The sequence below is a fragment of the Engystomops pustulosus genome, chromosome 8, assembly GCF_040894005.1.
Source record: "Engystomops pustulosus chromosome 8, aEngPut4.maternal, whole genome shotgun sequence".
Classification (NCBI taxonomy): Eukaryota; Metazoa; Chordata; class Amphibia; order Anura; family Leptodactylidae; genus Engystomops; species Engystomops pustulosus.
In genome coordinates, this window is record NC_092418.1 from 24,559,041 (window position 1) to 24,570,977 (window position 11,937).

An 11,937-nucleotide genomic window follows, 5' to 3' on the forward strand; every position below is an offset into this window, starting at 1 on the left:
CCAGAGGCTACATACTGAGCGCACGGGGACGTTCTATAACGTCCTGCTTCTGGCACCGGCTCGCGAACGGAGCCGGCACCAGAAGCAGCGGCTGTCAGCTGTCTAGTACAGCTGACAGCCTGCGCTAACACCCGCGATCGGAGCCGGCTCCGATCGCGGGTGTTAACCCCTTACACGCCGCGGTCAAGCATGACCGCGGCGTGTAAGGGTGTCTGCGCCGTGAATCGGATCCCCCGTGCCGCTTACCGGGGGATCCGATCCACTTCTGGGCAGCTCCGAGGACTGGCATGTGCCTCGGAGCTGCCCGGTTGCCATGGCAGCCAGACCCCTTCCGGGTCTGACTGTAAACTGTCTGAGCATGCGCAAGCTTGCTCAGACAGTTTACACTGCTCTACAATAAAATAGTATTGTAGAGCAGTGTATTGGACTTAAACCAGTGATCAGAGCATCACTGGTTCAAGTTCAAGTATGTATAAGTAAAAAAAAGTAAAAAACACTAAAGTTATCACATTACAATAAATAAAAAATAAATACATTAAAATATAAGCCCCTAAAATGTCACTTTCCTATAAAAACACTTAATAAAGTATAAAAAACACAAAAACACAAAAAAAACCCGCATATTTGGTATTGCCGCGTCCGTAACAATCTGTATAATAAAACCGAATCGTTACTGGACCCGCACGGTAAACGCCGTAGAAAAAAAACCGCAAAAACCTTCCGAAAAAAGATAATTTTTAATTAATACCCTATAAAAAATGCTCTAAAAAGTGATTTAAAAAATGTTATGCACTCCAAAATAAGCCCACTAAAAAGAACAACTCTTCTCGCAAAAAATAAGTCCCTAACTAGATTTGTCAGCCGAAAAATAAAAAAGTTATGCATATGAAAAGATGGTGATGCTAAAATGAACAAGATTTTCTCCAAATTGGTTTTTATTCAGTACAATTGAATAAAATACACAAAACCCCCACATATTTGGTATCCCTGCGTCCGTAACAATCTGAATAATAAAACAGAATCGTTATTAGATTCGCAAAGTGAACCCCGTTAAAAAAAACCCAAAAAAAGCTAAAAAAAAAAGACAATTTTCAATTAATACCCTATAAAAAATGCTCTAAAAATTAATTTAAAAAATGTTATGCAATCTAAAATAAGACCACTAAAAAGAACCATCCTTCTTGCAAAAAATAAGCCCTTAAACAGATTTGTGAGGCGAAAAATAAAAAAGTTATGCATATGAAAGTCGGTGATGCTAAAATTAACAACATTTTTGCCAAATTACTTTTTATTCAGTAAAAATGGGAAAAATAAAAAATCTATATAAATGAGGTCTTTTCGTAATCGTGGCGACCCATAGAATAAAAATAATATACTATTTTTATGGTATGGTAAACGGCCAAAAAAAAACCAAACAAAAATCTTCCTAAAAAGTGATGATTTTCATTTCCTCCACCAACAAAGAGTTAATAAAATCTCACCAATTAGCCTATAGATTCCCCGAAATTACGTACCAGAAAAGTGCATCTCATGTGGCAAAAGAAATAAGCCCCTATAGGTCCACAATAAAAAAAAGAAAAAAATTATAGCCTGTACAATGTGACATAGCAAATCTGATCTGGATGGCGCCTCCTTCCCTCCTATGCCCAGGCGTGCGCCCATACAGCAGGTTACCACCACATATGGGGTATCCGTGTACTCGGGAGAGATTGGGTAACAAACTTTGTGGAGCCTTTTTTAATTTAATCCATTGTAAATGTTTAATTTTCCACCCAAAATGAGTGTATTGTGAAAAAATATTACAATTTGCAGACTGCACCTCCATTTTGTTTTAACCCCTATAAAACACCTAAAGGGTTAACAAACTTCTTAAAAGTGGTTTTTCATACATTGAGTGGTGTAGTTTCCACAATGGGGTAATTTATGAGTCTCGCTATTATTTAGGCCTCTCGGTGTCAATTAGAAGTTGAGCAGGTCCATCTAAATACAGGTTTTGGTGATTTTACAAAAAATGTGAAAAATGATACCTAAATTCTGAGCCTCATAACATTCTAGTAAAATATGTGGAATCTTAAAAAACCATGCCAACATAAAGCAGACATTTGGGAAATGTAAGTTATGAATTTATTTGGGTGCTATGACTATCTGCATCAAAAGTAGAGAATTTAGAATGTTGAAAATAAAGAATTTTTCCAAATTTTTGCCAAATTTTGGTTTTTTTCATAACTAAACGCAAAAGATTTCATCCAAATTTTTAAACTAATTTGAAGTACAATGTGTCACGAGAAAACAATCTCAAAATCCCCTGGATATCTCATAGCGTTCCAAAGCTATAACCACTTATAGTGACACAGGTCAGATTTGAAAAATGGGACCGCGTCCTTAAGGCCAAAAGAGGCTGCGTCCCCTAGGGGTTAAGCAGTAAGTTATTGCTACCTGTTCTTCCACATCTTTCAATTGTATTGGCTGCCTAAGTCTACCAATACAGTTGAAAGAAAGAGGGCAGGTAGATTCTCTCCAGGGTCTCTCTGTACAGGACGAAGGTGGGTCTAGCAGGACGACCTCCAAAGATAATGCACTTCTGTCAACACCTTCTAATTTTCCACAGTTCCAAACAGCCAATGAGGTGTCACTTTAAAATAGCGCTGAGAGCAGCATCTCTTAAGTTTTGGTGGATTTGGTCCTGTTTGGTGAACTCTGTCCTGCAGTGATGGCCTGAGTGCCCACAGAAAGGGCTCTGAGTGCCACCTTTGGCACCAGTGCCATAGGTTCGCCACCACTGCTATAGGTGGTGGGCACTGCAGAGACCGGCACCTCCCTCTTCCCTGCCCAAACAGCATAGGGGTCAGAGTAGATGTTGTTCCCGGATCTAAATCCGGCTTGTACACCTCTTTTAAGCATACAAGCCGTGATGCATCCCCCCTTAATATTTAAAGGAAATCTACCCACCAAATCCATCATGATAAACCAGGGACACTCATAGATCCAGGCACGGTGACTGTGGTAATCTTATTTGTTATCCATGGCCTCCCCCTTCTAAAAATCAACTTTTATAATTATGCTAATGAGCCTGAGGGGCGCTGGGGGCATGGTCAGAGCCCCTCTGTGCTGTAGCTTCACAAGCTGTTATACTGTCACCCTGCTAAAAAAAACACTAGCTGCTATATTCTCAGTGCAGAGGAAGTAGGGGGACTAGTAAGTGTGAGACTAGATCTAGAGTGTAAAGCTAGATCATAGAAGGGCTAGGGCAGCCCCACTGATTCATTAGCATAAGTTTTCAAGTAAATAGACAGACATACTTTGGTGTGCACCAATTCATTTTCTGCTGGTTCATTCATTGTTTGGATAGATATATAGATACGAGATATGCAGATAAATAAGAGATAGATAGATGTGGGAAAGATAAATGATCTTTACAAAGCCGTTTCCTATTATTGGTGGAGACTGGAGTTTATTTGCACATTTTTTAGGACTTTTTAGGCACAAATCAGTGATAAATCATGTGTCTACTTCTGTCACTGGGCGCAGTTTAAAGATTAATTTGGCATAAAGCAAGAAACCAGTGCGCTGAGAGCTTCAGAGAACAAATCTCAAAAAAACCATTCTCTGCCCCTCTGTATCTCAGCCCTGTATCTGTGGTATCAGTGCGCCATCTAGTGTCCACTATGGATTCTTCATGTATCACTCTTCCTTGGTACAGCTGATAGATTAAAATAAACACCAAGACATCAGATTTTACTGATTTCTTCATGTTTTTTTTAATCTTCATAATGTCATATCACTGGGTAGAAGAAAACTCTTTGCATCTGTAATACTTCTTTAGGCTGCATTCACACGGCCGTGCGGGGGACGATATATAGAGGGCAATAGGTACACAGAGTGATGTAGTGTGCATGGGGAAAAGATGCAACATGTCCTATCTTCCCCAGTGTGCATGGGTGTGCGCCGTGCATCTCTATGTAGAGGGGAGGGGGTCACCGCTCCTCCTCTCCAGCGCGCCGGATGTAAGCCGGGCGTGCATACGTGCATGTGAATGTAGCCTAAAGGTAATAAAAATACATGCAGTTTTTGATACAAATTTTTAAATAAGTTTATCCAGTAGGAAGAAGTGCAACATAGCACCACTCCCGTGTCTATGGTGGCGTCTGGTATTGCAGCTCAGCCTCATTTGTTCAGTAGCAATGTAAGGCAAAGCACATTTACAGAATTTTGCCATTTTTTGGGGCCATTCCAGTTTTGTTTATCACTAAATATTTTCATTTTTGTGCCCTGGCATATGACACCCGCATTATTCACTGTACATAAAGCGCATTAATCCAAACCAGAAAGAGAAGAGGCGACTTAATCCCATAATCCCACATTGTTCCAGAGGATGTAGCAGCACTGAGAGCCGTCATGTGCAACAATCTCCATGACATTTGGCTCCATCTTGGTCCCGGCTCCACATAACAAAGTGGGCACATGCCAATGTCAGGCAGCGTTAAGCTGCGTTTGGAAGACGTCTTTATATCGCCTTATTTTCTGCATTTCTGTGATTTTTCGGCCGCTTCCTGTAATTCTATTATTAGACTTGTTGTTGCTGCGTTGACTTGTCGCCCTCCGATTTCCTGTTGTGATAGTTACACTGTGCAGCGCTGTCACGTCTTCACAGCTGCCGGTGACCTCCCCGACACTTCATATCCTTCATTATTAATAGCCGCCGTCCAGAGATATCAAACCCTCAGTTCATCTTCTTAGGACCTATTTTGGGATCACAAACAATGTGCAGTTTAAGACCTGGAGCTGTTGACACTGCTGCTATTTGTACTCATGGATGTGCCTGACCTAAAATACCCCATAATAATATTTTTCTACCATTGAAATTCAATATTTTTAAAGGAAATCTACCATCAAAATCTTCTGTGCTGTTGATTCACAGGCTGCTACACTGTGCAGGAGCACTTTTCCCCTCCCGTTATATGCTGAAACCTCCTGTCCTGCAGGGAGGTTACATCAGGAAGAGGGAGGGAGAAGTTCTGAGGGAGCAGGGGGACGGAAAACAGTGTAACAGCCTGTGAAGCTACAGCACGGAGGGGTTACACCTCCAAGAGCCTTTAAGGCTCATTAGGATGATTTTAAAACTTATGCTGCATCTATGAGTAACAAATTGCACTTCCTAGCGTTAGTATTTAATATTCCATGCCATGTACTGGAAAGCAGGAAAAATCCAAATGCAGTGAAATTGGTGAAAAAAACGAATTTGCGCCATTTTCTTGTGGGTTTGGATTTTACAGATTTCACTGTGCGCCCAAATGACAGGTCTACTTTATTCTTTGGGTCGGTACGATCACGGGGATATCATATTTGTGTAGGTTTTATAATTTTATTCATACATTTACAAGAATTAAAGCCTCCTGTACAAAATTTTTTTTTATTTTACCATCTTCTGGCGCTAATAACTTTTTCATACTTTGGTGTACGGAGCTGTGGGTGATGTCATTTATTGTGACTTTTGATGACGTTTTCAATGCTACCATTTTTAGGACTGTACGACCTTTTGATCACTTTTTATCGAATTTTTTATATTTTTTCAAAATGGAAAAAAGTGCCATTTTCGACTTTGGAAACTATTTTCCGTTACGGGGTAAAACGAAGTGAAAAACTGTTTGATCATCAGACAATGCATTTTTGGTGAACTGTAGCAGCCAGGTATATAAATGTGCCCCAATCAGAACTCTAATATCTCTTGTGATTCAAAAGTTACCAACACCGAAAGTTGCAATAACAACCGGGAACGTTCCCTGTGACGCACAGCTATATGACGATGATGGTACTGAACACAGAGCAATTGGCGCTGGATCCAATACCTATAAACCCACATAGGAATCTCTGTGTTGATAACATTTGCTCCATGCTATCCCTACAACTGCTGTGCATGGAGCAGGAAGCCATGTAGTGGCCGGAAGCCGCCTTCCCCTCACCTAATGGGAGCAGCAGATTCTGACTGCTACATAGGACGGCTTCTGGCCTCAGTGCCCTATGGGCACCATGGGCAAAACAACTGTTGGGGGCTCCTAATGTTATCATATATAACATATAGGCCATCAATATCCCCAGACAACCCCTTTAATATAGATGTTGTCATTAGACCCAGCACTGCAATGAGACCCCAATGGTGTAGCAGTGATATTTTACAAAAACCCTTTAAATGTTGCACCCGCTACTGATCTAAAGGGGTTAAATTAGAGAGCGTATTTCAGCAGATCACCAGCAGGTGAATTCCCCTTTTACTCAATGGAGAACAGAGCTGACGTGGTTTATAGAGGGCTCAACTAGGAAGTACCTGTTATCTGGACCATCAGGAAGCAACAGAGACTGACTCATTGTAAGGCCATGCTGGAAAGCGCACGGCAGATCTAAGCATGTCAAATGTTATAATGCTCTGTTAATGTTATAAGGTGTCATTATCATCTTTTATAGCTCATTGCTGTTACAATGAATATACTTATAAATAGACACATTTTAATAGTTTTCTGATACAGAGTTCCAAATCTCCTTCAGAGATGTAAAAAGTAAAATTGTTGCTACCAGCAGCCACCACTAGAGGGGGCTATGAGCTTTCTCATGCTAAAAATAAACTCAATAATAAAGAAGTATGCAGTAAGCTCCTGAGCTCACTCTAGTGGTGACTACTGTAGCTACAATTTAACTTTTTTTAGTCTATGCAGGGATTGAGGGGCGCTGTATAAGACAAATGTGGCTCTTATCCCTGTAAGGATATAATAAGAAACCGATCAACAAATAATTTTATATTCAATGTTATTAAAACACATTAAAAGTAAGTATAACAAAATGACACATTTATGAACCGGTCTATGACTATATATTATTCCAGAGCATTACTAGCAGTCCCCGGGTTACATACAAGATAGGTTCTGTAGGTTTGTTCTTAAGTTAAATTTGTATGTAAGTCGGAACCGTATACTTTACTATTGTAACCCCAGTCAAAATTTTTTTTGGTCTCTGTGACAATTGGATTTTAAAAATGTTGGATTGTCATAAGAACCAGGATTAACAATAAATCTTAATTACAGACACCTCTGATAACTGTTATAGCTGATTATTGTAGCCTAGGACTAAAGTACAGTAAATTACCAATATCCAGAGGTCTGTTTGTAACTAGGGGTCGTCTGTAAGTCGGGTGTTCTGTATGAGACTGTGCAGTAGCAGAGTAATCTAATACCCTCTGCTATCTCTATGGTAAATGCTGATAGCAGCAGTTTTATTAGAGCTAAAATCACAATGTGACATCACCTAATCCGGGACTTGTTAGGAATGTCTCACACGCTGAAAGTTACTGGCAGCGCTAATGCCAGAGCATCAGGCGAGATGAGTCCTAGGCGTCCTCTCACCATACTGTGATGTGCTGTCATCTCAGCACAATCACTTACTATTGTGTCCATGTTAATCTCCAGCACGTGACCGACTGATGCACCCGATGGTATATGAGGGGACACCATTTGTCCTGCCCTGCAAATCTGATGAACATTGTTGAACATGGCATTGAAGGTAAGTTATGATCAAACATTAAAATCTTTATAATTTTTTTTTTTTCAGTTTTTTTTTTTACTTGGAAAACATCCACAGACAGGGGAAACCAGGGGGTTCCCATGCAGTATGAGGATGCAATGTTGGGGCAACCGTGGAAAGGCAAAGAGGACCCACATCCTCTAAGGGTAATGCCACATGTGGCATTTTGAACCAGTTTTTGGTCCGTTTTTAAGCAGTCCGTTAAAAAACGCATCCCTTTTTTACCGTTTTCAATTAAGATAATTGGTAAAACCTGTCAAAAAACGGATACGTTTTGGACAGCTTAAAAACGGACCAAAAACGGGTTCAAAACGCCATGTGTGGCATCACCCTTAGTGTAACAAGGCGCTGGCCGGTACCAGCGGAGGAGAAGAGCCACATCACAAGTGGCGGAAGTTAGCAATGGTTTAGTAAAGTTTTGTTTGTGGCCCCCAAAATGCTTTATCCCCCATTGTATAGAGGAATCCATTCCATACATAGAGCTAAGCTGATGTATCTAACCTGCCATTATAGAAGTATCTACCTTACACACACCGGAGCTGCTGTATCTAAGCTCCCATGATAGAGGGATCAACAGATTTGCTTTATCTATGCTTTCATTATCGAGGGGTGACCCATATATAGAACAGAGATGCTGTATCTAAGCTGCCATTATAGAGGAATAAAGCACAGACAGAACTTAGCTGCTGTATCTAAGCAGCCATTATAGAGATATCTACTATGTAGGGATATAAGCTGCTGTATCTAAGCTGCCATTATAGAAGGATTAACCTTTACACAGAAATTAACTGCTGTATCCAAGCTTCCATTAGGGTGATGTCACACATGGCAATTTTAGGCCGTTTTTGGTCCATTTTTAGTTTGTGCGTTTTCAGATTGTAAAAAACGCATGCATTTTTGAAAATCTGAGCTGAGCTGCTGTATCTAAGCTGCCATTATAGAGGTATCTACCATATATAGAGCTGAGATGGTGTATCTAGGCTGCCATTATAGAGGGATCAAGCATACACAGAACTAAGTTCCTGTATCTAAGCTGCCATTATACAGATATTTACTATATAGGGAGATAAGCTGCTGTATCTAAGCTACTATTATAGAGGGATCAACCATATATAGAACCAAGCTACTGTATCTAAGCTGCCACTATAGAGGGATCAAACATACACAGAACCGAGCTGCTGTATCTTAGCTGTCGTTATACAGGTATCTAACAGCTGCTAACGTTAGTAAAGTTTTATGGATATGAATATATATATATTTTGGAGGGGGCGCAGTAGATAAACACATAACTTGGGAACAGGGGAGATTTTATCAGAAGTGTCAGAGCAAAACTGTTCTAGTTACTCATGGCAACCAATCAGAGCTCAGCTTTCATTTTCCCACAGCAGATTATAAAAAGGAAGCTGAGCTCTAATTGGCTGCCATGAGCAAGTGGAACAGTTTTGATCTCAAACACTATCTCTCATAACCGAATAAAAGGAAGGACCCTGAAAACTATAAAACATCAGCACATTCCTGAGATTTCACAGCAGAAGCTTCTGAAAATCAAAGTTTTTATGTGCGGAGGGTCGGGGCGGCCGCTGACTGTGGATTTGAAACACTTGGTTGCCTCGGGCGGCAGTGAGGCGGCTGCAGTTCACAGGTGCTACATTTCTATGTGGCAGAATAGGGAAAAGAATTGACTCCCCAGCCGCCCAGTACTTTTTTTCAAACCTTGTGTTGTCTGATCAACCATATCACTGTCATGCTAGGAAGGAGGGCACAGAAACCCCACGGTCCTAACACAGATTTCACGCTGCATTCGTCAAAATCCTAAAATAGAAAGATCTCACCTGAGCACCCGAGTTTGATAAATATCTATAACTTTTTCATTTTCCTCCCTGTTAGCATGAAAGAACTTTCAAACTTACTTGCTTTGTATCTTTATTACAATGTTATTGCAGACATTTTGGCAAATATTACAGTTTAGCTCCGATTTGAGTTAACACTGTAATACCAGACAAAACCTTAAGAGAAGGGTGGCACTGTTTTGCACAGGTTGCATCTCCTACAGCATTAAAATCCTATCTGCCATAGTTTTAATGTTGAATCCTTCTTTTCTCTGTAGTTTGAAGCCTCCTGTCCTCATGGACTGTGTCCTGGATGGAGCCTGATCATAAAGGGAGAGACAAGTTCTACTGAGAATGAGTAAGATTACCTTCTACACCCCACAGGTCATAGATAGTAAGCTCTTCACCATATCAGTGTCTCCTCAAAGCATAGAGCAAACCTGACTCCAAATGATGTGTTATGGTGTATCCCTTCAAGGGCCATAGATCAGTTACATAGTTGCAAATCCCTTTGTGAAGTTAAATAATAGCATTCCTGCTGACTACAGCTGCCACTAGGGGGAGCTTTTCCAAAGAGGAATACATTTGTATTGACATTGTTACATGCAAAAAGAAATCCCCCCCTCCCCCCCCCCCCCCCAGCAAAAATTGTACATCTCCTCTCCTGTCTCCGGATCTTTGCACAGCTCCAAAAAATTGCCTAGTTGTGGGGAAAATTATAACATTTTGCCATTTTGCCACAAGGTGGAGCTAAGGATCTTACAGTATAGTTCTATACATGCAAAAACTCCTGAGCTCCTCCTAGTGGTGGTGTAAGGTACACAAAATTTTTATACTAGGGCATTCTCTCCCATGGCTGGATAAACTATGCAGATATTATTGTTTAAGGTGGTGTAGAAAGTGGACATAAGGAGAGACCTTATGATGGGTACAGTAATACACATACTCTCCTTGCAGATTTTTACCTTTCCTTTTCTGCACAGCTTTGAAATCAACTTCCTCTCGGACTCCGGGGACCAGATTGCTTTCCATTTTAATCCTCGTTTTTCTGAGGGAAGCATTATCTGCAATTCCTTCTTGTCAAGCCACTGGGGTCAGGAGGAACGTACGGATACCTTTCCCATGGAAGCCAATGAGCCTTTCCAGGTAAGAATAGACTGAAGGAAGTCCTTGCTTTATGTATCAGCATTGATAATAATAGAAACACACCGTGTTGCAAATAAACACGGTCAAATATCTGAATACCCCTTTAAGTTTAAAGTGAAGGCTTGGCCTGCTCCCCATGTCTCTTCTCAGCATGTCATGTGACCAGAGAGACATCATCGCAGATCTTTTAGCCTCCTAACATTAACAAACTGTGCATCATGCATATATCTAATCACATGAAATCACTGCAGCCTCAATGGATTTCCACTCCTCCCCATCCGCCATGGAGGCTGCTGTGATTTCATGTGATCAGATACATACATCGGTGAGATCTTGCAGATGTCACAGGACCTATGATGATGTCATCCTCGTCACATGACTTTAAGAGCCCAACATACATAGCCATATAACAGTAGATCATAGCCTGTCAATCAGGAACAAGGAGGCAATGCAAGTGAAATTTACTATGCAGGACTTACTTAGTGTGATGGACTCACATCAGGTGAGTTGCATATAAGTTTACAAACTGATTTTGTAACATTGCAGCCATGGGAAGGAACTATTTAGGGATAAGGGCAATGTTTTGTGATCATAGTTTTTAATGAAACCTTTATTTTGGGTGGGTTAATTTGCATGACAGGTTCTCTATTCATACAATTTCATCTGACATAACACTAATTTCTATCTTTTCTTCTAGATTGAAATCTTCTCAGACAGAGAGAATTTCCAGGTTTATATAGATGACAGTAAGATCATCCAGTACCGGCACCGTATGAAACATTTTGCCATCATAACCAAAGTGCAGATTCTCAATGACATCAATCTTTCCTCCGTGGAGCTCACACGGCGAGAGATGTACGACTAGCGGGCGACCAGAGCACTGACCACGTCTTCACGTGGCTTCATAGATTCTTCACTGCCACCAGCTGTAGTATAGCGATGATGATGATGAAGATATTCCTTCGGCTCCCTGCTTGGAATTCTTGATAGATATAGAGGGCCGTTCTGTGTTAGGGATATAGTTACAGTCTACATGTTTACAATGGATGAATAGCGGAACATTCCAAACTAGAAATATGATATTAATAAAGTGACCAGTGTCATTATGCATCAATACTTCATAATAAACTAAGAAATTAAAGGAGCACTCCACCCAAAAATATCCCATCTGTTCCATTATGATATTCTATTTTCTTCTCACCTGTTCTTTTTGTTAAGGTATCTAACCCTAAATATCACATTGCAATGCTAGTGAATCTCCCTATGGGGTCCCACTTTTTCTACTTATTTTATTTATTTAAGGACTGTACCAAGCAAGAGTTCTCCACAAGGGGACAAAACTCCTACCCCTGTTATTTATAATAATCAGACAGGCTCCAATCACAAAGTTATA

At 40.6% G+C, this 11,937-nt stretch overlaps 1 protein-coding gene across 1 annotated transcript; it reads left to right on the plus strand.

Moving 5' to 3' along the window:
- The first annotated feature begins 7,390 nt into the window (after positions 1 to 7,390).
- Positions 7,391 to 11,706, plus strand: GRIFIN (galectin-related inter-fiber protein). Its single transcript, XM_072122570.1, has 4 exons — positions 7,391 to 7,548; positions 9,677 to 9,756; positions 10,382 to 10,544; positions 11,242 to 11,706. Exons 1-4 carry the CDS (start codon positions 7,537 to 7,539, stop codon positions 11,407 to 11,409), a joined length of 423 nt encoding a protein of 140 aa, XP_071978671.1. The 5' UTR covers positions 7,391 to 7,536; the 3' UTR covers positions 11,410 to 11,706.
- Positions 11,707 to 11,937: the final 231 nt, after the last annotated feature.

Coding starts and splice junctions, on each gene's coding strand:
- GRIFIN (XM_072122570.1), top strand. Junction 9,757..10,381: donor ACAAGTTCTACTGAGAATGA/GTAAGATTACCT, acceptor TTTTCTGCACAG/CTTTGAAATCAACTTCCTCT. Junction 10,545..11,241: donor AAGCCAATGAGCCTTTCCAG/GTAAGAATAGAC, acceptor CTTTTCTTCTAG/ATTGAAATCTTCTCAGACAG.